This window comes from Chiloscyllium plagiosum, unplaced genomic scaffold (genome assembly GCF_037043375.1).
Source record: "Chiloscyllium plagiosum isolate Xiang-an unplaced genomic scaffold, Cpla_swu_hap1 HiC_scaffold_12, whole genome shotgun sequence".
NCBI lineage: Eukaryota > Metazoa > Chordata > Chondrichthyes > Orectolobiformes > Hemiscylliidae > Chiloscyllium > Chiloscyllium plagiosum.
Window position 1 is genome coordinate 13,985,290 of NW_028270150.1, and position 27,903 is coordinate 14,013,192.

General features: G+C 43.9%; 1 protein-coding gene across 1 annotated transcript; it reads left to right on the top strand.

The window, feature by feature from the left end:
- The first annotated feature begins 1,177 nt into the window (after positions 1 to 1,177).
- Positions 1,178 to 27,584, top strand: chodl (chondrolectin). Its single transcript, XM_043701608.2, has 7 exons — positions 1,178 to 1,768; positions 8,170 to 8,488; positions 14,720 to 14,877; positions 16,372 to 16,419; positions 21,502 to 21,597; positions 22,772 to 22,874; positions 24,328 to 27,584. Exons 1-7 carry the CDS (start codon positions 1,450 to 1,452, stop codon positions 24,410 to 24,412), a joined length of 1,128 nt encoding a protein of 375 aa, XP_043557543.2. The 5' UTR covers positions 1,178 to 1,449; the 3' UTR covers positions 24,413 to 27,584.
- The last annotated feature ends 319 nt before the right edge of the window (positions 27,585 to 27,903 follow it).

A 27,903-nucleotide genomic window follows, 5' to 3' on the forward strand; every position in this document is an offset into this window, starting at 1 on the left:
GATATGAAAGAGGCAGGGAAATGAGGAGATTATAGACAGCAGCCTCGGACAATACATGGTCACTGTTGCAATGTACAAAATACAGTAAGTTCCATAAGCAGCAATGTAATAAATGAACAGATAATTGCTTTCAGTTATTTTCACTGAGTGCCAGGCTTTTGATGGGAACAGCCTGCTCTTCATAAAATAGTACCGTGGCACCATCTACATTTATCCGACAGGAAGGAAAGGGCCATAGCATAAACACTTGAACTTTTAGTGTCAGCCTGCATTTTTAGAATCATAAAGATGTCCAGCATGGCCGTTGGGCCCAACTTGACCATACTAGCCAATTCTCACAATTAAATTAGTCCCATTTGCCTGCATTTGGTCCATATGCCTCCATACCTATCCCATCCATGTACCTGTCTGAATGTTTATTAAATGACAAAATTGTACTCGCCTCTACCAATACCTCTGGCAGCCTGTTCCAGACAGTCACCACCCTCGGTGTGAACAAATTGCCCCTCCGCACCCTTTTGTATCAGTCCCCTCTCACCTTAAAACCTGTGCCCTGTTGTCTTAAGACTTCCCTCATCCTGGTCTGAAATGGCCTACCTCACAAATTTTACATTTAAATGTTGATCTCACTCTTTGTGCACTTTCTCCGCAGATATAACATTGTATTCCTCGCTCTGTTCTATTACCCTAATGCACTTCCAACGGTGCGATCTGCACGCAAAACAGAACTTTTCACTGTGCACGGGACAATAATAAATCAAATCAGATCAGTATCCTTCGACTGTGACCTCTGTTTGAGGGCTCCCCAGCCTTCACCTGCTCCAATCCTATTAGCATTATGTAGGAAATTCTACTCCACCTCATTCTCCTAAACTCCAGTGAATACAGTCCTAATGGATCTAACAGGAAATAAAGTTTGCTGTTGGCAAACCTCCTCTCAGGATTTTATTTGCTGCCGGGGTTTGACAGGGACTGGTTATGGGGGTGTTGGCGATGGGCAGAAGGAGGAGGACGCTGATGGTCTGTGATGCTCTCTCAGCTGGTCTCTAGGATAAAAAGCTTCCGTTCAGGACTACAGCAGGCAGGCTTCCCGCAACACTTTCTACAGACAACGAGAGGAGAGAGGGGGGCGTGGAGTTGGAGTTAGACGCAAAAGAGGAATCTGCTCTAGCGGCTGCCCCCTATCTGCGCCGTGTCTCTGTGGAATCAGACTGCGACCCGCTGTGTCAACTTGCAGTGACTGCTCCGTGACTCTGCTCCACGCAAACCCCTCAGTTGTTTTGCAGTTTTGGTTTGGCCGCGTCCCTGAGTTTCATTTGAGCCTTTATTTTTGCAGCGCCGCCCCCAATTTAAGTTGCTTCAAGTTTCGCACGAACCCTCAGTTTAAATTAAAAAAAAAACCCAAAACCCCGCAGGAAACTCCACTGGCTGTGCAGCTTGTGTGTTTGCATGGGACTCCCCAGGTCTGGTGGAGTTGTTTTCTCCAGTTGGCGCCACGCTCCTTTTTTTTCCCCCCCCTGGCGTTATCGAAGTTGCACTGCGCCCAGCTTTCCTGGGATTCTGTGGATTGCATTTCGTCCCATTTACCCAGATCCTCTGGGTTGCACTGCGCCCAGCTTTCCTGGGATTCTCTGGGTTGCACGGCCCCTGTCTGTGTGGTCGCTGCTGCGTGTCCCAATGCTCCCTCACCAGGCGCTGTCCACTCGGATGTTCGTGCTGATCCTGATCGGGATTCTCGACGGCGGCTCCGGCACTCGGGTTTTGAGCGGTGAGTGAGATTCTATCCTTTGCCCCTTTCGTTGAGGGGGTGGGGTTCGTGTGTCCTTGGGGTCGGAGGGCAAAAGTAAACCAGCAAAAGGAGTCATGATTCGGAGATGCCGGTGTTGGACTGGGGTGTACCAAGTTAAAAAATCACACAACACCAGGTTATAGTCCAACAGGTTTAATTGGAAGATACAGGTTTATGTAAAACTCTGTTATCTCACTTTTTAGATTAGAATCAATCTCAACATCAGGTCATAGACAGAGAACACAGGGGGCCAACACCTTCAACATATTGTCTAGCTATCACCATTGTTAACAGCTAACCCGAGAATGCAACTTTAATAAAAGGGTTTTGTGATTTACACATGAAAGAAGTGAAACTATCACTGTATTCTAACAGATGAAAGGCTTAACAGACAATCAGTTTTTCAATGTATAATTTCAGTTACATCACACTGCAAATTTTTGCTATAAATTCTGTGTTACGATCAAGCCCTCCACAATCACCTGATGAAGGAGCGTCGCTCCGAAAGCTAGTGTGCTTCCAATTAAACCTGTTGGACTATAACCTGGTGTTGTGTGATTTTTAACTTAGCAAAAGGAGAGATTTCAATCTGAGCTGCCTTTAACATCTCCCATCTGGACTTTCAATTGTCCGATGTCATTGTGACTGGGGATGCTCAACATTTGCTTGGATTTTGGTTTGAGTGACTTGCTTGGGAAGGAAATCATTACCAGCTCGAGTATCAGCTCGGGCACACTCTGTGAGTTCAAGTCCCTCACTAGATCTGGGCACAGCAATCATGATGCCTGTCCCACTGTGGTACTGAGGAAGCATTGCATTGTTATGGGTACCGTCCTTAGGATGAGATGTTAGACTAATGTTCATAATAGTTCCATTACATCAAAGAATTGTTTCTTGGTCACTATTTAGTATTGTAGGCAAGGAAATTACTTATCCCTCAGTCACTTTTACCCTCACACATTATTATTGTATTTATGATTGTGGGAGCTTGTTGTGCTTACACTTGGCTCCTGTGTTTCGAAAGTAGTGCTTGCATTTTGAAAGTACTTCATCGAATAGTCTCAGAATAAAGAGGCATCAATTTAAGACAAGGAAGAATTTCTTCCCTCAGAGGCCTCCAGTAGCAGCAACACCATGATGAGTTGGATATGGCTCAACCCCAGCCCTGGGGTCTCCCTGTGAGTGAGGAGCACTTCTCAGGCCACCAATCCCCCACCCACCGGCCCAGACTGGCAGGCTGAGCTGAGGCTCCAGGTCCACAGCTAGGCCCTAGCACCGGAAGCATCGGTGAACAGTATGATGGAGGACATAGATTCCCAGTGAGCAGTGGCAGCATTGGATGGGAAACAAGAGGGACAGAATCTGCACATGCCCAGGATCATGGCGGCAGCCCAGCTGTGGCAGTCATGATGGTAGCAGAAGTGGAGGCCAGTAACCGAGATCCCAGAGCCTGTTACAGAGACCCTGGGGCCCATTACAGAAACCCTGGAGCCCATAACATAGACCCCAGAGCCTGTTATAGGGACCCCAGAGCCTGTTATAGAGACCCTAGAGCTTGTTACAGAGATCCTGGGGCCTGTTACAGTGACCCCAGGGCCTGCTACAGAGACCCCAAAGCCTGTTACAGAGATCCTGGCACCCGGTACAGAGACCCCGGAGCCCATTGCAAAGATCCCAGACCCTGTTACAGAAACCCCAGAGCCTGTTAGAGACTCCAGGGCCCATTATAGAGACCCCAGAGCCTGTTACAGAGACCCTGGAACCCAGTACAGAGACCCTGACTGATGTCAATCAGTCAGTGGAGGAGACTCAAGAAGAAGAGATAAAGATGACCTCTACTGCAATAAAACCTTACTCTATATTAAATGTTTCAAGATGGTGCTGGAGCATGATGTCCCTGTGTATAACACATAAGCAACACTTTTCAATATATTTGTGCATACATGTGACAAGAAGGAAGGCAATGGCCTAGTTGTAGTAATGGTGGAGCAGGATTGAGGGGATGAATGACCTGTTCCTGTTTCTGCTTTTATGGTCTTATGAATGTGAAGCACTTTGAGGTAGTGAAGCGCTGTAGGCTGCAACATGTCACACTGTGAATGTGTATTTTCTGCTTAATGCTTTGGGGGCTGAGACGTAGCTGTTGGCAACACAATTGGAAAGTCCTGGTACTTAGAATATTGCTACACGTTTCATTGTTTTACAATGTGCTTATGTACATATACGTAAATCCATGTTTATGTGTATGTTCTATGTAATAATATGGGGTAACACCACACCATTTTAATTTGTGTCATTAGTGTGTTGCATACATTTATGTGAATTTCTCACTGTCAAAGTCTGTGTGTTTATGTGACTCTCTATTGCACAATGTACTGTACCTGCATGTTCCTGCCTTTCAATGGTATGGGTAGCTATCTGTATATGAAAGAGTATGCATTTTCACTGCACTGTGTGCATGTGTATGTTTATGCATCTGTATGTTTGTGTCTTTGTGTGTGTATCCATGTGGGTGTCTGTACTCAACGTCTGTGCATTTTTCTGACACTACCTGTGTGCATGCATCTATGGATGTATGTCTGGGTGTGTACTGTGTCTATTGATCCTATGATATGCGTATGAGTTTCTCTCAAACACTAAGAATACATAATTGCATGTCTGTGTCGCATTTTTATGTCTGTGTTACTATCTTGCCCTCTCCTTTCTGCTATATAACTCTCGGTCCTCCAAACCTCACCCTGGTCAAAGCAGTCCATGGCTTTCTGGTGGGTTGCTTCTCTTGTTTGCTCCTGCTTTTACTCTCATCTCCCTCCATGCTGATTATTTTTTAACTCAGCAGAATCCTTTATAATCTGCACCCTGGAACAGTAAAATCTTGATTATCTAAACATCAATTATCCAAATTTCGGATTATCCGAACAAGATCTCAAGGTCCCGTAAAAACAGCATTAGGTAACTCAGCATCCAGTTATCAGTTAAATGGCATTATGGTGTGCATTGCCGGATAACGGAGAAACATTCGGATAACCGGCACTCCTAAATTACTGTTTGTTTCCAGTTATCCGAACAATCAATTATCCGACCAAAACACTGCCCGCCAGTCTCATTCGGATAATCGAGGTTCTACTTTACATCCTTTATCTCCCTCCCTCACCTGATGGGGAACAGCAGCTGTTGGATCAGGGTATTTTGTAGATTTTGTTCTCATCTGTCACAAATCAGCAAGGTTTGCCAAATCTTTCTACTGAAAAGAAACAGAACAGTTCTCAACTGTTGGTGTGATTTATGAAGGAAAATAATGCAGACTTAAAATGATTGTAATTTTCCATGAGTTCATATTTGGCTATATATCTGGAGGTGTCAGTTTTTTTTGCTGGCAATTTTAGTAAAATTCTAGTCACTGGAAAAGGTGCTTTAACAAATTGACAGTTATATCACAGTGTTCCTGACTTTACAGTTCTTTAATGGCTGGTTCAAGCGCTGACAGAGTAGTTATGAAGTTGGCTGCAATATCCAGAGTAATTCATCCTGAAATATAATACATCATACATACCAGTAATGGGACAGTAAAGAGCTGAGACATATCGATAAGGAAATGTCTGGTTGGGTTTTGTGCTGAGCTAGTTGATCCTAAACTGTGGACAAGATTGGAGCCGCAGCCATTGGTGTCGGTTATTAAATGCTCAGAAAAGCAATACCAACTCGGTCCAAGCCCTGGCTGTGGCAGGCTTTATGCTTGGATGCTTCCTTGAGGACAGAATTGTGATGAATGCAATTGACACCTCCCTGCATCTCAAAGTATGGTAGGCATGGAAAATTGACATGCATGCCCACTCCCAGCCTAAATGTGCCTCCAGTCCTACATCAGTTATTTTTATTCCTTCATGGGATGTTGGTGTCACCGGCAAGGCTGGCATTTATTGTGCATTTCTGATGTCTTTCAACTGAGTGGCTTGTTTAGCCATTAAACAGGGGCATTAAGTTATCCACTCAGACATCCTGAGTACCCTCTGACATTGCCTGATGAGTCACTCGGCCATATTAGGTGCTTACAACATGAAGTGCCGTGTTTCAAAAGGAACACTGACTATCATATAGCAAAGAAGGATGGACAATAAATGTTAGAGAACAATGGGGTATTTTACATCCGCCTAAGGAGGCAGGCAGGACCGTAGTTTCAATCTATCTCTCCAAGGAGCACTGCTTGTTTAGCTGGAACTAAGTGCTCAGGTCTCCTAATACATGACACAAATCCCCAACTCTGCAGGTGATAACATACCATCTCAAATTAACTCACCACCTGAAACCTACCTCTCTGATCATTCATCATTCATCAACGTGGGACCCCTCTTTGTCTCAGACCCTTTCATTTTGGGTCTTGCTATCGTGAAGTACTTTGAGGCATCTCCCCAGTTAAAGATGCCACAAAATGCTGGGCGTTGGTGCAGTAGTCCATGATTTTCCTCTGCTGAGGATTGCACAGAAGATGGTGGCTTGCAGTCGGTGTCTTATCAGCTCACATTTCCAGGTGAATGATCAGCCCAAGTTTCTACTCCTGATTATAATCCAGTTAATCTTCATAGAACCCCTGCAATGTGGAAGCAAGTCATTCGGCCCAACAAGTCCACACTGACCCTCTGACGAGCATCCCCCCCCCATCCAATTCCCCCACATTTCCTATGGCTAATCCACCTAGCCTGCACACTATGGGCAATTTAGCATGGCCAATCCACCTAACCTGCACATCTTCGGACTGCGGGAGGAAACCAGAGCGCAGGGAGGAAACCTACGCAGACATAGGGAGAATGTGCAAAGTCCATATAGACTGTCACCCAAGGCTGCTGCTGACCACTGAGCCACCGTTCCGCTCTACCTTCTTAGAGACTGCATGTTAAGAGGCAGGGTGGATGCAATATGTTGAGTAATTGACCAAATAAGATACTCTACTGATCAATATTTAGATTCCAAAGCTAAGCTGTACAGTTTCAGTTCTGTCTGTGGTGTCAAACAGTCTTAGCACAGGTGCAGCACAGAAGTTAAATGCCTGCAATGTCCTGTGAAGCACTCAGAAAGTGAAGCTAGACTATGCGAGGTGCCATGGAGCTGAATCCATTTTACAACGAAGGCTAGTACCAATAAAGTTGATGTGAGGGAGAAATTGGCAGCTACAATTGGAGATGGGAACCACCACCTATACCCTGGCATGGAGAAATGCTGCCTAATTAATTGTGATGGGATCACACAAAGGGTCAAACTGCATTTATATAGTGGCTTTTAATAGATCAGGATGTAACTGATCACAACAAGTTTTGTTATGCAGGCAAGATGTACATGAGTAGAATACACAGTGGCAGTGAGGTAATGAATATAGTGACTGTGGGATATTTAACATGCATTTGCAGACAGATTGGGCTTCAGCTTGAAGCCTCGTATCTAGGACAGGATACCCCTCTACCATCATATCCATTCCAAATACCCCACCAAAAACTCCATTGACACTACCCTTCTCTTGGCAAATTTGCCCTTGCTGCGCACTACATCAGTTATCTGTTTAAACTCCCAAACACTCTGAAATTTCTACAGTGCTCTTCTCTCAAATTCCTCAATTTCGATCACTCCACTACCAGTAGGGATGCCAAGCCATTAATTTCCTCCCTAAATCTATCCACTTTTTTTTTCCATCTTAGAGATCCCTCTTAAAGTCCAGATCTTCACATGAATATATGATTAAGCAGGAGTGGGCCATTCACACCCACATCCCATAAAACCCGCTCCACCATTCAATAAGATGATGATTGATCTGATTGTAACCTCAAATCTACATTTCTACCTACCCCATGCGAACGTTTCACCCCCTTATTTAATCTATCCATGTCTGACTTAAAGCTATCTAAGCACTCTGCTTCCACTACTTTTCCATAAACAGGATTTCCGAACACTCATGAAAGTAAAAGGAATCACCTATGTCTGTTTAAAGTGGGTGACCCTGATTTTTACGCAATGGCCCCCAGCTCCAAATTCTTCCATAAGAGGAGTTATTCTCTCTGTATTCACCCTGCCCTCTGTTCCAATACCTTCTCCTGTGCCTTGATGTAAAACTTTGATAACACTCCTTGGATGAATCATATTTCATCTTGCTAAGAGTTGCTGTTTAGTATGAGTTATTAAAGTTGTTGATAATTCAGCATTCCCTCTGCACTGTGCTGGATGGGAGCCGCCAATATTTCTTTACTGAGTGGAAGCTTCAACCCAGGCCTTTATCGCTCACATGAGAGTGTTGCCCACTGAGTTACTGCTGAAACTAGCGTGATGGATTGTTGTTTTTTTTTTTGCTTTGCTCTAAGAGGTGGTTCGTGAGGTGTGAATTGTCCTTCTTGCAGGTCAGACCGTGTGCTATGGCGGCCCAGAGTACCCCTGCTACAAGATCGCCTACTTCCAGGACCTAAGCCGGCGTATCGGCTTCGAGGAGGCGAGTCAGGCTTGTGAGATGGATGGGGGAGCCCTTGTCAGCATCCGCTCACCCACTGAACAGCGGCTGATTGAGACCCTCCTGCAGGACCTCACCAAGTCGGGCTCTGGGCTTTCGGATGGAGATTTCTGGATTGGACTGAGGAGGAGCGATGAGGGCCTGTCCCACAACACTTTCAGTGGATGCCCCGACCTCTACAGGTGGACAGATGGAAGTGCAGCCAAGTTCAGGTAAAGGCAGTTGTGTTTGGAATGTACTGTCTTGTTGTGACTTTGGGTGTTCTGCTGTTGTGGGTCCATCAGTGACTGAGCAAAGGTATTTTAATGGCAGATTCATACAGCTTGGAAAGTGGACATTCATCCCATTATTTCTTTGCTGGATCCTAGAAAGAGCTATGCAATTAGTCCCACTCCCCTCTCTTTCCCTACAGCAAATATTTACCAATTTTTAAAACATTTTCATCAAATTTCTTTTAGGAGGTTACTATTGAAATTGCTTCCCCCATCTCCCCAGGCACTGCATTCCAGATAACAATAATTCATTGCATAAATGAAAATCCTCACAACTCTCCACTAATTCTGGTCTCCCTCCTATCAGAAGGATGTTGTGAAACCTGAAAGGGTTCAGAAAATACTTACAAGGATGTTGCCAGGGTTGAAGGGTTTGAGCTATAGGGAGAGACTGAATAGGCAGGGACAGTTTTCCCTGGAGCGTCGGAGGCTGAGGGGTGACTTTATAAAGGTTTATAAAATTATGACGGGCATGGATAAGGTAAATAGACAAGGTCTTTTCCCTAGGGTTGGGGCGTCCAGAACTAGAGGGGATAGGTTAGGGAGGGAGCGGAAAGATTTAAAAGAGACCTAAGGGGCAACCTTTTCACACAGAGGGTGGTTCATGTAAAAACCAGCTGCCAGAGGAAGTGGTGGAGCCTGGTACAATTACAATGTTTAAAAGGCATCTGGATGGGCACGTGAATAGGAAGGGTTTAGAGGGGTATGGGCCAAGTGCTGGCAAATGGGACTAGATTAGTTTAGGATAGTTGGTTGACATAAAGGAGTTGGACCGAAGGGCCTGTTTCTGTGCTGTACATCTCTATGACTCGATAATTCTTTAGTCAAGTAAATCTGTGACAATCCCATCAGTGTGAACAGCTTCTCCTCAATTAGTCTATCAAAATGCCTCATCATATATAAACACTTAGCATTTATTGCTCAGTTATATTCTGTAAAATTGGTGCCTGTGGGCCAGATCTAACATATATGTCCAACCAATGGTGGAGTGAATGCCCCAGTGAAATCATTTGGTGGGAGGTTCTGCTGGGGTTCAGGTTGCTGATGTGGTCTTAATTAAACGTTCCCACACAGTGCTTGAATATGGACTAAAATCCAGTTGTTGGGGTGAGGTGGAGGAAGGGGTGGTGGAATGACATTGCCGTGGAATTAACTGGCTTCGGTGGCTTGGAGGATGGGAATGACTCCCCTTGGTCAACAATGCTGGCTGCCTACAGTTGCTAAACCTGCAGTACTGGCTACGAGACTCCAGGAATTTAAACAAAAATACAACCCATCACCTCTGTTGTGAGAAAACTCAGGAGAAAGGGCACCAGAACACAACTGGACAAAATCTTTAGGGTGGAATTTTCCCATTCTCCATTGTTGTGGGGAGGTAAATGGAGTGAGAAAGAAAAAAAAAACAGATTTTCGGCAATGAGGAATAAAAATCGGAGTTCCTGCTTAATGTTGATGACTAAACAGGAGTCTCGTTAATGAGGGGTGGGGATGACTTGCTTGCATTAACGTCCCACCTCATTCCTCAGCAGCTTGCTGTTTGCCAAGATGCAGAGAGAAGCTAGATGCCAACAATTCCCGGCTTGAAGGTCAGAGTGATGGCCCAAGGCTGCTGGTGTCTTCACAGGGTATCCTTCATGGTCACTATTCACCAACATCTCAGCATGGTCAGGGACTGCTGTACTCTGTCCATGCAGGTTGGCATCAGTAAATATCAGCAAAGCACATTATTATGGCACAATTGAGATTCACTTATAAAATGGTTAGAATATAGATCATAGAGTCATAGAGATGAACAGCACAGAAACAGAACCTTTGATCCAATTTGTCCATGCCAACCAGATATCCTAAATCAACCTAGTCCCATTTGCCAGTACTTGGCCAATATCCCTCTAATCTCTTCCTATTCGTATACCCATCCAGATGCCTTTTAAATGTTGCAATTGTACAGCCTCCACTACTTCCTCTGGCAGCTCATTCCATACATGGACCACCCTCTGCGCGAAAAAGTTGACCCTTAGGTACCCTTTATATCTTTCCCCACTCACCCTAAATCTCTCCCCTCTAGTTCTGGACTCCCCCACCCCTTGTCTATTTATTATATCCATGCCCCTCATGAATCCCTTCAACGCTGCCCCTTCGGAGCTCAGCACCACCTTACATGGCAAAGCATCTGCCCACTTTCTGATAGACACCCGACTCAAGTATCAGGCCAGGATGCATCTCGAGGTTCTTAACTTGTTCTCTTACCATTCACTCAGTCGGACACTCAGAAATATCAGGTGAGACCACAACTGTTTTGGTCTTCTTACTTGAGGAAGGATATACTGGGGCTGGAGCAGATGCAAAGGAGGTTCACTAGGTTGTTTTTGGAGTTGGGAGGGTTAGCTTATGTAAAGAGAGAGTAGTCTGGGACTGTACCCATTTCAATTTAGAAGAAAGAGGGGGGATCTTACAGAAACATATAAAATCATGAAGGAAATGGACAAGATAGAAGCAGGGAGGTTGTTTCCACTGGTGGGTGAAACAAGAACTCGGGGTCACAGCCTCAAAATAAGGGGGGGCAGATTTAGGACTGAGCTGAGTGGGAACTTCTTCACCCTAAGGGCTGTGAATCTGTGGAATTCCTCACTGAGCATTTTTTTAATTCACTCGTGGCATCGTTGGTTGGACCAAATTTAATGCCTGCCCGTAGTTGCCCCTTGAGAAGCTGGTAGTAAACTGTCTTCTTGAACCGCTGCAGTCCACCTGCTGTGGGTTAACGCACAGTGCCCTTGGGTGATAGTTCCAGGATTTTGACCCAGTGACACTGAGGAAAAGACAATATATTTAAAAGTCAGGATAGTGAATGGCTTGGAGGGGAACTTGCAACTGCTGGTATTTGCTGCCCGTGACCTTCTGGATGGACATGGTCGTGGGTTTTAAAGGTGCTGTCTGAAGATCTTTGGTGAGTTCCTGCAGTGCATCTTGGTAGATGGTGTACACCGCTGCTACTGAGCGTCAGTGTTGGAGGGAGTTGAGAGGATGTGCTTGGGGGCCTGGTGAAGGATTAAGGAAGTACTGAGCAATCACTATAAAAATGGTAAGGAATCCTGCTGGAACTCTCGGAGAGAAACCCACCTGGAAACTCCCCGAGATTGACACTTGGCCAACTTTAGGAAAAGTTCTGCACTTTCCACATTCTCGTTTATCGGTTCACAAAATAAATAATAATAATAAATTAATAGCTTTAAATTAAGGGGTGGTAGGTATAGGACAGATGTTAGGGGTAGGTTCTTTACTCAGCGAGTCGTGAGTTCATGGATTGCCCTGCCAGTAGCAGTGGTGGACTCTCCCTCTTTATGGGCATTTAAACGGGCATTGGATAGGCATATGGAGGATAGTGGGCTAGTGTAGGTTAGGTGGGCTTGGATCGGTGCAACATCGAGGACCAAAGGGCCTGTACTGCGCTGTATTTTTCTATGTTCTTTGTTCTATGTCGGGGGGGACACAAAGCTGGGTGACAGGGTGAAATGTGAGGAGGATGTTAGGAGAATACAGGGTGACCTGGACAGGCTAGGTGAGTGGACGGATGCATGGCAGATGTAGTTTAATGTGGATAAATGTGTGGTTACCTACTTTGGTAGCAAGAACAGGAAGGCAGATTACTATCTAAATGGAGTTAAGTTAGGTAAAGGGGCAGTACAACAAGATCTAGGTGTTCTTGTACATCAGTCAATGAAAGCAAGCATGCAGGTACAGCAGGTAGTGAAGAAAGCTAATAGCATGCTGGCCTTCATAACAAGTGGAACTGAGTATAAAAGCAAAGAGGTCCTCCTGCAGCTGTACAGGGCCCTGGTGAGACCGCACCTGGAATATTGTGCGCAGTTTTGGTCTCCACATTTGAGGAAAGACATTCTGGCTATTGAGGGAGTGCAGCATAGGTTCACGAGGTCAATTCCCGGAATGGCAGGACTATCTTACACTGAAAGAGTGGAGCGACTGGGCTTGTATACCCTTGAGTTTAGAAGGCTGAGAGGGGATCTGATTGAGACGTATAAGATTATTAAAGGATTGGACACTCTGGAGGCAGGAAGCAGGTTTCCGCTGATGGGTGAGTCCCGAACCAGAGGACACAGTTTAAAAAAAGGGGTAGGCCACTTAGAACAAAGTTGAGGAGAAACTTCTTCACCCAGAGAGTGGTGGGTGTATGGAATGCTCTGCCCCAGAGGGCAGTGGAGGCCAAGTCTCTGGATACTTTCAAGAAAGAGTTGGATAGAGCTCTTAAGGATAGTGGACTCAAGGGTTATGGGGATATGGCAGGAACAGGATACTGATTGAGGATGATCAGCCATGATCATAATGAATGATGGTGCTGGCTCGAAGGGCAAAATGGCCTACTCCTGCACCTATTGTCTATTGACAAAAGGCTGCTTGATGAAAATCAAGTATCATCCGATTGGGTATTTGGTTTCTGATGATTGTGGGCAGGTGAGGATAGATGTTGACACTGAGCAGAGACGTGTTGGTTTGGCCTAGTCAGGGCATCATGTACTGATATCTCCAAAAATGCTCCCAACCAGCGTTCCCAACAGATTGCAATGCTAATCTCTTCCGTTTCAGGGAGCTGCTTCTTTGACGCAAAAAGTTTGCAGACAGTGTCCTCTAGTGGTGAGTATCAGATATGTCAGCACTCTTCAGCAAGAGCACAAAGTCCTTTTAAGTAAGATTTTCGTTCAAGTTTTTCCAGTGAGACTCAAACTCACAACCTTTTAAACTCAGAAGTGAGAGTGCTACCAGAAGAGCTACTCCGGGAGGAAAAATGTGATCCTTTTACAGTGTGTGTGTAATATTGATTGTTTCTTTTTATATAATTAGCCGCATCAACCCTGGTTTCCTCAAGAGACAATTCAGAGTTTCTTGTGATTTTACTGATTTTATTTTCGAACAGTTTATAGCCACCATTGGTGTTGCTCTTTGCTAAGTAGGGTTTTAATCAAGAATGTTAAGGTGAGGATCAATCCTATGTTTTCTAGACTCCTGAATTAGTTTCTGAATGTTATTAACTCTTTTAATCTTCATACACATCTCAATTAGATCACCTATGTTATCTACGCAAAAAGTTTAGTCCTCATAAATTAGGCATTTTTAATCACAGTATCATTATTATTAAAAAGCAAGTAAACATTACTCAAAGTATAGGGTTATGGCAGAACCAGTACCTTTGAGCTTTTCTGTCATTAAGTGAGATTAAATGAGCTTATTAGTAATTTAGCTCAATCGGCCCGTCTTAACTCCATAATGCTTAATACCATTATCGAGCCAAAATTGATGGTCAATTTAAAATTGTTAGTTGAGAGAGCCCCCATTATGAATTCCACACCAATATAAATCTCTACACGTTAGAGTGCTTCCTTGGATAAAAACAGAAGGTGCTGGAGAAACTCAGCATGTCTACTACCTTCCTTGAGTCCAAAGAAGAGCCATATCAGACTCGAAGCGTTAACCCTGTTACTTTTTGGAGATACTACCAGACCTGCTGCATTTCTGCAGCAATTTCTGCTTTTTCATTTCAGCTCTTCAGCATCCAATATTTGGCTTTTCTGACCTTTCCTCCTGAATAGCTAAGCTGTGGTGGCCTCCCAGGGGAGCTGTGTTGAGAACCCCTTTTCAGACAATAGCAAAACACGCAATTAGAAAAACAAAAATGTTTGCAGGCTTAATTGCCAATTATTGAGTTTTATTCCATGTTTATAGAAGCTCTTAAGGTCCAATTTTACATTTCTTGCATGTTTACTGTCAGATACTATTATTCCCCCCTTAACCAATCTCTTGGTCCTCCTGTGCTGAATGCTAAACTTGTATTCCTTCTTTATTCAGTCATTGGCAGTGGGCATTGTTGGCTGGGCCATCATTTATTGCCCGTAACCAGTGGCCCTTGAGAAACTAGTAGTGAGTTGTCTTCTTGAACTGTTGCAGTCCATTTGATTTAGTTACACACACAATGCCATTAGGAGGGGATTTTGACCCATTAACATTAAGTAGGTTTACTACTGTATGTGAAACCTGTTTCGATTGAAGATGATCCTTAATTTCTTTTGCAAGCAATTTACTGCTTTGTTCTAATAAGGCCCTCTCTTCTCTCCTTCTGAAAGCAATGCATAATCAGACCATCTCTACTTCCTGCTATTCTAGGAACTGGTATGCAGACGAGCCTTCATGTGGGAGTGAGGCTTGTGTAGTGATGTATCACCAACTGACCGCTCAGCCTGGGCTGGGAGGCCCCTACCTCTATCAGTGGAATGATGACAGGTGTAACATGAAGCACAACTTTGTCTGCAAGTATGCCTCAGGTATGACTGGTCCATTGGGCTGAAGCTACTGCTGAGGAATTGATGCAGGACCAGTTACACTTCTCCTTCATCTATTGTTGCAATGGAATGCGACCTTTCAAAACGTGTGATGTTGGTCAATATAAAACTTACCAAACTGTCCTAGATTTGCAATAATTAAGCCTCACAGAAGCATAGAAGCTAGAAACAGCAGAAGGCTAGTCAGGCCACCAGTTGGGGAGGCGATGGCTTAGTGGTATTATTGCTTCGCTGTTAATCCAGGGACCCAGGTCATATCCCAGTGACCTGGGTTCCAATCCTGCCACAACAGATGGTGGAATTTGAATTCAATAGACTATTAATTCCCGACTTCTAATGATGACCATGAAACTATTGTCAGGAAAAGCCCACCTGGTTCACTATCTACTTTACGGAACAAAGCTGCCATCCTTACCTGGTCTGGCCCACATGTGACTCCAGACCCACAGCAATGTGGTTGACTCTTAACTGCTCTCTGGGAAATTGGGATTGGGCAAGAAATCTGGCCTCGCCAGCAACACCTTCATCCTGTGAATGAATTTTCAAACAACCCCACTCAGCAATTAAGCATGATCATGTCTGATCCTCTATCACAACACCATATTCCTGCTCTGTCATTATACCCTTTGTCATTTTAAGTCTTGAGAAATATATTTTTCCTTTTTAAATATATTTAGATATGCAGCCTCTGAAGGCCTCTGTGGTAGAGAAATCCGCAGACTCATCAGCGCCTCAGTGAAGAAAATACTCCTCATCTCAGTCTGAAATGGTTTATTGAGACCATAACCCCTTGTTCTAGAGCTCCTGGTCAGGGGAAACCTAACCCCTGCCTCTTGTCTGTTCAGCCCAGCCCAGTCAGAACATTTCAGTAAGATCTCTTACCGGTGAGCGGTGTGGTGGTTAGCATTGCTGTCTCACAGCGCCAGAGACCCGGGTTCAATTCCCACCTCAGGCAACTGTCTGTGTGGAGTTTGCACATTCTCCCCGTGTCTGTGTGGGTTTCCTCCGGGTGCTCCGGTTTCCTCCCACAGCCCTAAGAATGTGCAGGTTAGGTGAATTGGCCATGCTAACCTGCCCGTAGTGATAGGTGAAGGGGTGAATGTAGGGGAATGGGTCTGGGTGGGTTGCTCTTCGGAGGGTCGGTGTGGACTTGTTGGGCCCAAAGGCCTGTTTCCACACTATAATCTAATCTTCTCTCAGTCTTCTGAACTCCAATGAGTGCTGGCACAGTCAACCAACTCTCTCCTCAAACTACACCCCTGCCATTCCAGGAGATAGTGCTGCACTCCCACAATGATAAGTATCTCTTTTCTTAGGTAAGAGCTCAAAGCTGCTCACAATATCCCATAAACATGAACTAATGTTTCTATAACCAATTCTTTTAATATGGACAATGTTGCATTTTGTTTTGTGTCCTTAATATCACGATGTTGATAAAAGGATGCTCCATTTTACCATTCTTTTCACTGTTGACAGAAAACCTCTTGACCAATGAATCCGAAGACCTTGTGGAGTCAGATTATGGTAAGTAAAATGTGACTATTCTCTTGCATATTTCATGACAGTATTTAATCAGAGGGAAAATCAGAAATCGCTGGAAAAAATCATTAGGTCTGGCAGCATCCGTGAAGAGAAATCAGAGTTAACATTTTGGGTTGAGTGACCCTTCCTCAGAACTGTTTTTTTAAGTTGGGTTTTGATCATCAGCTCTTAGTGACAGAGATTTGGCAAGTGATAACATCGCTACCATCTACCCTGGGCCTGTTATGCCCAGAGCATTCTGAGAGAGCGGATCCACAGTTTATCTTTCAGCTATCTTGTGTCTGTTTTGCATGAAACTCTTCTGTCCAAAGAACAAAGAAAATTTACAGCCCGGGAACAGGCCCTTCAGTCCTCCAAGCCTGAGCCGATCCAAATGTACTGTCTAAACCTGTCAGTCAATTCCTAAACATTTGTATCCCTCTGCTCCCCACCTACCCATGCATCTGTCCAGATGCATCTTAAATGAATCTACCATGCCTGCCTCTACCACCTCTGCTGGCAACGTGTTCCAAATGCCCACCACCCTCTGTGTGAAGTGCTTGCTGCATGTATCCCCCTTAAACTTTCCACCTCTCACCTTGAAAGCGTGACCTCTCGTTGTTGAATCCTTCACCCTGGGAAAAAGCTTGTCTCTATCCACCCTGTCTATACCCTTCATGATTTTGTAAACCTCAATCAGGTCTCCCCTCAATCTCCTTTTTTCTAGTGAAAATAAACCTAACTTACTCAACCTCTCTTCATAGCTAGCACCTTCCATACCAGGCAACATCCTCGTAAAGCTTCCCTACACCCTCTCCAAAGCATTCACATCCTTTTGGTAATGTGGCGACCAGAACTGAACACTGCAATAATTTAAATTGCATGGGTCAATACCAATTCTAACCACAGGTTGCACTCTGACAGCATCTTTAGTGCAGTTAAGCATTCCACATTATTCCATAAGAACGTAGACTCATACTAACATGAAGAGGGAGCTCGGAGTTATCAGGAGGAGGCTCCCTGCAACTCCTGAAGCTTAATTCTACTAGAACACCACCTCTCCACAATATGATACATGGCTAAAAACAAAACGCATTGAAGTTCTGAAGAAGGATTATATCATCTCTGCTTTCTGTCCATAGACGCTGCCAAACCTGCTGGGTTTCTCCAGCAATTTCTGTTTTCACTTTGCAAAAGTTAAAAATTGATTTGTATTTACCAGAGTTAGGGTATTAGATGCAAAGATGCGACACCATAGTTCAGAATTCACTATAGGTGACCAGGCAGCAGAAATATGCACAATGGAACTCCTTTTAAACAGGTTATCTTTCTGGAGATACTCACCAATGGTAGGGCTGGAATGGACATTCATTGCTCATTCCGGTTAACCCTCCTGAAGGGGATGAAGGGATTCCTTCTTGAAAGCCAACAACCTTGTGGTGAAAGGCTGTTTGGTTTGGGATGTGGACCCAGCAATGCTGCTGTACTTCCTGGCTGACAAGATTCAAGCTGTACGTCACTCCTGGGAATCGGATAGTGTTGTTATGTCTGCCCTGGTATCCCCGCTATCACTGTGTGTGCAATATTACTATGCTGGTGTTAATCATTCTATTTTAAAAGGGAAAGGTAGGTGTCCTAAAATCAGAAAGTAACCAGCCAACACTTATTCACACAGAGGTGAGTGGTGAAGACACAATGATTTATTGAAGGGGTGATCTATATTCACCTGACCTGATGAAGTATTAGTGCTCTGAAAGCTTGTGGTGTCAAATAAACCTGTTCGACTATACCCTGTTGTCGTGTGACTTCTGACCTTGTCCACCCCAGTCCAAGACTGGCACCTCCACATTATTATATAATAACAAACACAGAGGGCAGAGAAATCCAAACTGTATAGTTGGTGATCTAGATACTTTTGTCAAAATTATAACACAGAACAGTGCTAATAATTAATGTTTCTAAAGGTCAACATGTGATAATCTCAGTTAGTCTGCAAACTGTCAATGTGCCAAGTTTTAGGAAAATACAGTAACAAAAAAAGAATAGCTTTGATAGACAGTTAAAGGCTAACTCTGCCCAGAAGAATTATTTTTAAGGAGCCTTGTCTTTCATTCCAGCTGTAACTTGAAGTAATTTGCTGATGGAGAGCAGACATATATCCCAAGGATGAGTCTCAGGACTCTTCAGAGGTCCCAATCCACTGACTCTGCGGGTTACCTGGGAAATTTGAACAATTTTCACAGTCCCAATATCCTCTGTAAAACTGTCCAATTCTGGAGCAGAGACAGAAGCTTCAGACAGTTCTGACATACTGGAAATGTTACCCAGGAAATGTTAGAAAAGTGTTGTTTTTCTAATTCATTCAGGGGATATGGATCTTGCTGGCTAGGCCATCACTTATGCCCATCCCTAATTAGTGGTATGGTCCCTACTCAGGGCAATGGGTACAGTGGTGGATTTGCTGTGATCATGGGTACAGTAGTGGGTGATGATTATGATGATGTGGTATTTATGCTCTTGGACTAGAATCATAGAATGCTATGGAAGCAGGCTATTCAGCCCATTGAGCCCCCACCGCCCCTCCAAAGGGCATCCCAGCAAACCCGCCTCCCCATACCACATCCCTGTAACCCTGCATTTCCCAAGGCTAACTCATCTAGTCTGCAAATCCCTGGACACCACAGCCCGTACATCTAACCTGCACATCTTTGGACTATAGGAGGAAACCAGAACACCCAGAGGAAACCCATAGGGAAAATGTGCAAACTCCACAGAGACAGTGACCCGAAGGTGGAATCGAACCCAGGTCCCTGGCACCGTGAGGCAGCAATGCTAACCACTGAGCCACCATATTGCCCCTAATAATCCAAATTTACAGCTCAAATCCCATCATTGCAGTTTAAGAATTTAGCTCCAAAGGAATTGATGAACGTGATAGTGGAACTGTTGAATTGTTGTGAAGTCCCTGGTATGTGGAGGTCTTTCACAGAAGAAAGCTTCTGCCCTTATCTGGTATACATGTGAACCCAAGCTCCTGACTCAGATTTCCAGCTACAACTGGATATACTCCTGGTGGTTTTCGCTCATGACCATGTGCAAAAAATCACTGCTGCGGTCAATCTCCAAGAAGGGTCTGTTTCTCTGTTGTTTAATGCCATTTCCGCACCAAGTAGAGCATTATTTGAATGAATGATTCCCGACTATATCAAACTGTCTTTTTGCTAATGATTTTTTATTATAAACCAACAAATATATTCATACACATGGCATTCTCCTGGAGATTCATCTATAGTTCCTGGTCTGTGCAGAACAGTCCCACAGGGTGACAACTGAAGTAACTCCACAGAGGCTGGTATCCCGTCACTAAGTCACTCTTATTTACACGTGCATTGTACTTGACACTAGTCTGGATTCCTCACTCCCAGCTCTCAGAATGAACAGGACCTCTGACACACTTGTTTATATCCCATAGAATCCCTACAGTGTAGAAACAGGCCCTTTGGCCCAAGTCCACACTGATCCTCTGAAGAATATCGCACTCAGACACATTTCTGAACCCTATTACTCTACATTTACCCCTGATTAATGCACCTAACTTACACATTCCCGACCACTATGGGCAATTTAGCATGGTCAATCCACCTAACCTGCACATCTTTGGATTGTGGGAGGAAACCAGAGTACCTGGAGGAATCCCACACAGACACGGGGAGAATGTGCAAACTCCACACCAACAGTCACCCGTGGCTGGAATTGAACCTGGGTCCCTGGTGCTGTGAAGCTAACCACTGAGCCACCCTGCCGCTCTGTCAGCCTGGGCTTCCTGATTGGACCAGGCTGAAAGCCCCAGTCAGGGAACTCACATTCTGGCTGACTTTGTTCCAATCTTTACAACCATTGCATTCCATGTAAATGTGCTTAATGTAAGGGGGTGGTGGCATAATGGTAATGTCAGTGTACTAATAACGCCAAGCTAGTCCTCCTCCTGAGGTCAAAGGGTGCAAGGAGGAGTCGAGGACCTAGTCGTGGTTTTGCTACACTATTAATCCACAGATCAAGTTCTGGGCACCTGGCTCGAATCCCACAAGGACAGATGATGGAATTTGAAATCAATAAAATAAAAATAAAATCTGGAATGAAGAGTCTAATAATTGAAAATTAATTCATCACCGATTTTTGGGGAAAACCCTTTCAGTCTCACTAACGTCATTGAGGAAGGTAAACTGTTGTCCTTACCTGGTTTGGCCGACATGTGACTCCAGATTCACACCAATGTAGCTGACTCTGAGCAGCCCTCTGGGCAATTAGGGATGGGTTATAAATGCTGGCCTGGCCTAGCCTAACCTACATCCCGTGTGTGAAAAAAATAGTTTGAAGCATCTAGATTGTAATCTGCAAGATCCTGAATGTTCTTACTAAGGTAGATGTAAAGAGAATGCTAACTCTAATGAAAGCATCTAGATCTAATAATAAGGGGACTCCTATTTAAACAGGAACGAGGAGAATTTTATTCCAACATTCATTTTAGGAACTCTTTTTCTGAAAAGTGAGTGGAAGCAGAGACTTTCAATATTTTTCTTTAAGCCAGAGATAGATAAATGCTTGATTAGCAAAGGGGGTGGGGGGAGGTGAAAGCTTGTCAAGACATAGATGGGAATGTGGAGCAATCAAATCAATCATGATCTTATTTACTGGCAGAGCAGGGTCAAGGGGTCAAGTGGCCTACCCTTGTTTATGGTTCATAAATTCCAATGTCCTCTTCAATATCTGATAACCTGATCAAGCAAACCACTCTAAGGTTTATCAAGGGGATGGTATCCCACTGGCCCTCCCTCAGAATTCTTAGTGGTGGGCAATAAGTGTCAAACTCACCCTCCATCATACAGCCTGAAGTAAATTGATAAAAATAATGGGTGTCAAATGCTGGTGGAACCGGGATTTGCTTCATTTGTTATTGAGTTTCTGCTTTGATCCTGACCAGAATTTCAGTTCCACTGTGTCATCTTGGGAACTGATTTCAGAGGAGTGTTCCTCCTGGAAGTTGTTGTGTGAAAAGTAAGCTAGAGTGATTCTCATCTTCCCCAGTTTCAGAAAATGTGTCCGCGGGCCCAGAACTCAAGGTTCAAGCACCGAGCAACTCTGCCGATGACCAACACCACATGGTTGTGACAGAATCATCAGGTAATTCCCACCATATGTGATACGAACACTTCATTTGTGAGTTTGGATGTCTGTAGGGTCAAGAATTGTCTTGGTTTTGTTCCAGTGTAGTGGAAGCCTAATTCTAGCATGAAATTGGGCCTCATGTCAATAATTTGGGCTAATAATCAGCTCACCTTGTACCTGCATGGACAACTTGGCCAGATTCTGAAATAAAACTCAGAAAGGTTTAAAATGGACAACTGATTTGCATTACATCATAATTTGGCCCCAATGAGTTATCATGGCTCTGAATCCCTATCTCTACTGCAGTATAGGATAAGGAGTTAGAAGCATAGCTCTATTACTGTATTTGCCAATATTTGAATCTTTGTTCTATGGACAGCAGTTACCTTACTCGCATACAGCAGAATTGTCTTCAGTGTTAACCCCAGCCACCTTCCAGAATGGTTTCTTTGTGGAACCATGCATTCACATTGGGACTCTCTAGCATCCCAGTAATTAATGTGTTGTCCCGTGTGGAACTCAGTCACAAAGATTAGGACAGTTCAAACCCTAGTCTGTTCTAAATTAGGTGGTTAGAATCTGAATTCTGGTTGAGTCTAATATTCCTCTGATGGAATGGAAGAGCATTTTCCAAATTTTTCACCCCTAATGATTGTCCAATGACTCTTGCTGGTGTCAGAACCGAGTCCTGAGTCCATTCAGGTTTAAATAATTTTTTTACATATGCACACATAGCAATAACTACAATGCATAGATTCGAAAGAACACTTTGTGCAACATATCAGTGCCTCTATAGGAAAATGCATACAACCACTCAGATCAGTTCTGCCATAGATTTAGTGCTTACTTGATGGGATTATGAGCCAAATGATTCATCTCCCAGTTGCACCACTGTGACATTCTTTACACCTTTTTGTCAGAGTGTCACACAGAGTTGTCACACATTGACAAGGCCATAGCTTAATCTGGAGTGTCCAATAGGGTATCCAGATTTTTGTTTTAACCATGGAGTGAAAGCCCATCCTGACATTACCCATCTTCAGGGACTGTCTGTGAAACCTTAGCTCATCACTAATTAACAGTGGATGTTGAGTGTGGGTTGTTGTGGAAGGAGGAATTTAGGTCGCTTGCAATCTTACAGATTCCGTGACTTGATGGAAATTCTTGAATCAATATTTGTGTTTTCCAGGGATAATGCCCAATGTGGTGTACGTCATCATTCCTACAATTCCACTGCTGTTGTTGTTGGTGGTTGCCCTGGCAACCTGCTGCATCCAGATGTTGACCAGAAGGTACGTCAACTACATTAGTCTATAGTCACTGAAGCTGCACTGAATTGGTGTGGCTGGACGAACCATCCATTAGGGGGATCAGATTCTATTCCGGCCCATAGCTTTTCATTTAACACAAGACTTGTATATCTTCTACATTTTTCAGTGTGTCCCAAAATGCTGAATGAAATACGTCATTAGTGCAGCCACTGTTGTGATGTAGAAACCAGAGCAAAATCTCACAAGCTACACTGTGAGAATGTCTATATCATCTTCTTCAATGATGGAACAATTATTGAGAAAGGAGAACTTTTATTATTGTTTGTTCATTCAGGGGATGCGGCTGGTCCAACATTTGTTGTCGATCCCTACTTACCCTTTATACCCTTGGGGCTGAGCTGTCTTCTTGCAGTCCATTTGGAGTGGGTACACCAGATGGGGCAAGATTACCTTGCTCCTCTGTGAAAGAGAAAGGCATTGAATGTTGTATTTGCATCTGAAGACAAGATCTCACCTTAGGGTCTTAAACACAGTGAGTATTGCAGGGACCCCACACCAGGAATGTTAGACTGGGCTATATATCTCCTTGAACTTCAACGTAAATAATGATCAGAACAGATGAAAGGCAATTCATTCTCAACATTGTCACACAAAGGTGAACTTAACCCCAAGAGAATGCATGAGTTGGAGGATTTTAAATTTTAGATAGCCAATATCTGGGTCAGGCACGTGCAAGTGTGATTTCAAACAGCTGGTTGGATTGAATGGTCTACCCTGCCACAGCTTCGGAAGAGACACCATTCCTGAATCAGTGTGACGTTTAACACCACATTACAGTCATGACCTTTCTCGAGCAATGTTGCCAATTCTGCGTCCATTCAGTGACAAAATGATATGATGAGATTGATGGGGTTCACATTGGAATTGAAAGCATTCAGGATTCTTTCATTAAAATCCTGGTGGAGTGAGTCAATTTCTTTCTTGTTGAGTCCCTGAGGTGAAAGGGCAGTGTGAAAACTCACAGGGTCCATTCTTTGAGACAATGTGTGTTATTTGACCCACTTTGATCCTTCTGCAGGGGCTATTAGATGATTCTCATCTGTCTTGATTGGTAGCGGAAAGGCTATACTATTGGAGTAATTGACTAATGATGAAGAACATGAGTACGATTCCCACAATAACCAAATTGCTATAGAACCCAATTGGGTTGACCATTGTCCTCTGGAGAGTAAAATCTGCTGTCCTTCCCTGGTCTGACTAATGAAGAATTCAGATCCCACAATGATGTGGTTGGTCTTTGTCTGAAATTCCTCAGTGTCAACTCAGTAAAGGGTTCTACATGCCAGCAACACCTACATCTAACCTAATGTCCTCGACTTGGCTGCTTAGTATTGGAAGGCACTGTTGCAAATAGACATGTTAACTCCGAGGTTTGCTTATTCACAAATGATTTATTTTCTTTTATTGCCCTCAGCAAAGACCGATCAAAGAGCAGCCCAAATGAGTCGACTCTCTGGATATCCGCAGCTCCGAAAAAGGAGAACCTTGCTGATGTTTAGTAATCTGCAGGCCAGACTTAATCCCATGGATAAAGAGTCAGGCAGCAACATCAGTAAACACACACACACACAAAGCCAACCATCCGACAAGCTGATTACAGACTTCTGAGAGAATGCACACAGAGACAAGACAGGTCTGAGAGAGACCAAGGAGCATCCAACCAGATCATCAACCGAAACGAGAAATCAAAATTCCCCATCCTCTTGTCAATTTTTCTTTTCACTGCTGTGTTCAGGATGGATTTTAGAAAAAGGCAGAAGAGATACAGTCGCTGAGGGCAGTGTCAATGGAAATGATGAGTGCTAGTAGTACACAGCTTTTGGACAAATGCCAAGAGGTGGACAAAACCAAGAGACAGGTCAGGGTTCTAATCTGGAGGTTTTGGCAGAAAATGGACTGCTTAGGGATTTGAAAACTCATTTCGTTCGGGGGCGTGGAGTGGAGGGGTGGGATGGGATGAGGCAGAAAACATGCTCTTGAGGAGCAGCAGTGAATGGCTTTAAATTGATGAAGTGTTATCATTGCTTCAAGGTCAAGCTTCTGGTGAAGATGCCATGATCAATGACTCTGGACAAACTATAATGGCTTCCAGAGAAAAGATGAACCAACTCTCACTTATTTCCTTCCAATTGTCCAGAATGAGTATTTCCATTTTTGGCATGTTTATTGCTTCTTGTTTGCTTGGAATTGTGCTTTTTTTTTGTCCTGGGAAGATGTTAAGAAAGTTTGGGGTGAGGGGGAGCGAAAGGTGAAATATTTTTAAATAAATTGGACTGTGTGAAGAATTGAACTGTTTATATTTTTCATTCTAGTTGGCAAAGATGGTAAATTGGGCCAATTCTGGTTTGGGGAGTGTCATGACTAGCATATGCTAGATTGTCAATCATGCCAACCCTGTATGAGTCATGTGCTAATCAAATACCAGACCGACAGTGACCCATTCCTGGCTGGTATTGTGGTCAATTAGTAGGACCTCTAGAGTTGACTTGTCTGAGGATTTTTTCTACTCTCTATTGTCAACCATGAGCCTAATTGGTGGTGCAACCTGGAATCATAGAATCCCTACAGTGTGGAAACAGACCCTTCGGCCCAACAAATCCACACTGACTCTCCAAAGATTAACCCACCCAGACCCATTCCCCTATCATTATATTTACCCCGACTAATGCAGCTCACCTACACAACCCTGAACACTATGGGCATTTTGGCATGGCCAATTCACCAAACCTGCACATCTTTGGATTGTGGGAGGAAACCAAAGCATCCAGAGGAAACCCATACAGAGACGGGGAGGATGTGCAAACTCCACATCGTCACCCGAGGCTGGAATTGAGCCCAGGTACCTGGTGCTGTGAGGCAGCAGTACTAACCACTGAGCCACCGTGCTGCCCAACATCCCTACTTCCACCTCTATAACATCTTCTGCCACTGGCCAATGTCAGCTTTGCTTCTGCTGAAATCCTCTTCCATATTGTCTTTGTTGGCTTCCAACTCAATTATTTTACTACTCCTCTGGCCTATTTCCCACCTTGCACCATCCTTGAACGCGAGCTCATCCAAAATGCTTTCAGGTATTTCCTACCTTGGACCAGGTTTCTTTCACCCATCGCTTACCTTTTCACCGAGACTGGCTACTTGACTTTAAAAATTCTCATCTTTGTTTTCAAACCCTTTCATGGTCTTGCCCTGCCTATCTCTAACCTCTTCCATCCAGGAAACCCTCCCAGATCTCTGTGCTCTTCCTAAATACAGAGGAACTTCAATTATCCAAAAGACATGGGCGGGGAGTATTTCTTTTGGTTAATTGAATTCCAGATAATTGAATGCCGGATAGCATAGTTTAGCAAAGCATCGGGACCTTGCAATCTTGCCGGATAATCCGATATTCGGATAATTGAATGCCGGATAATCGAGGTTCCTTTGTATAATCTCTTATTTATCCTTAATATTTGGTCTGTCATTGGTGACCGTGCATCCAGCTGCCATGATCCACATGTCAGTATTTCTCTCCTCACATTTCTCCCCTTCTCCTTTCCTTCAAGATGCTTCTTAAATCTCTGACCTGTCAGAACATCTCTTTGTGTGACTATCTGGTAAATTTGATAAAGCTCCTGCAAAGTGCTATTGAAATGTAAGTTCCTGTTGATTGATAAAGGAGTGACAAATTCATTCTGGTAAGCTGTGTATTTTATTTTTCCAAATCAAGGTCCATAGGCCTTTGAAAGTGGAGTTGCAGATAGACAAGGTGATGAGGAAGGCATTTGGTACTTGCCTTTATTGGTCAGCGCATTGAGTGTAGGAATTGGGGTGTCATGTTGTGGCTGTACAGGATATTCATGTGGCTGTACAGGATATTCATGTGGCTGTACAGGATATTCATTTTAGAATATTGCATACAGTTTTGGTCGCTCTTCTATCGGAAGGATGTTGTTAAACTTGAGAGGGTGCAGACAAGAATGTTGCTGGGATGGGAGGGTTTGAGTTATAGGGAGAAGCTGAATAAGTTGGGGCTTTCTTTCCCTAGAATGTTGGAGGCTGAGGGGTGACCTTACAGAGATTTATAAAATCATGAGGGGCATGGGTAGGATAAATAGGTAAGGTCTTTTTTTCCCAGGGTAGTCCAAAACTAGAGGACATAAGTTTAAGGTGAGAGGGGAAAGATTTAAAAAGGACCTAAAGGGTAACTTTTTCATGCAGACAGTGGTGCGTGTATGGAACGAGCTGCCAGTGGAAGTGGTGGAGGCTGGTACAATTACAACATTTAAAATGCATCTGGATGGGTATATGACTAGGAAGAGTTCAGAGAGATATGGACCAAATGCTGGGAAATGGGACTAAATTAATTTGGTCGGTGTGGATGAGTTGGACTGAAGGGTCTGTTTCTGTGCTGTATGACTCTAAAACCTGTTCAGAAATGTTATACCTCCAGAGCAGGTAGGACTTGAAAATGAGCCTCCTGGCTCAGAGATAGGGACATTGCCAAAGGGAGAAAAACAAAAGGAAAAACAGTGTCATATTTGCAAGTGAATGTCGTACTAGAACACTGTTCTGAGATACAGAGAATAAGTCAGATCAGTATGCATCATTGACAAGCTTTTCTGTTTATTTTTCTGTGTACAACTGTATCACAAGAGTCCAAATTCTATATTTGCATAGGGCACCAAATCGGAGGAATTACACGTTGGTATTTTTTAAGCAACCTGTTCAGATATGTAATACCACATCTGGTGCTCATGAGGCTTGAACCTAGACCTCCTGACCCAGAGGTAGGGACACTATCAATGCACCATAAGAACCCTTAAGTACTGACTGAGCCCGAGTCGTGTGTTTTTCTTGGGTTAAATGTTATTTCTATAGCCACTTTGTAGTAAAACACTGGGCTGATTTCTCATTCGTTGGTCATGCCTCCCCTTCCCCTGATACATGGATCCTACATTCTCTGTATCGCTGCTGAGATTGGTCAACTCAACTCAACCCAGAATTCAATGTT

Excerpts from the sequence above, each read along its gene's own strand:
- chodl (XM_043701608.2), top strand. The coding sequence starts at position 1,450 with ATGGGACTCCCCAGGTCTGGTGGAGTTGTTTTCTCCAGTTGGCGCCAC. Across the intron at positions 8,489-14,719 it reads GGAAGTGCAGCCAAGTTCAG|GAACTGGTATGCAGACGAGC; the intron begins GTAAAGGCAGTT and ends CTGCTATTCTAG. Across the intron at positions 21,598-22,771 it reads GGTTGTGACAGAATCATCAG|GGATAATGCCCAATGTGGTG; the intron begins GTAATTCCCACC and ends TGTGTTTTCCAG.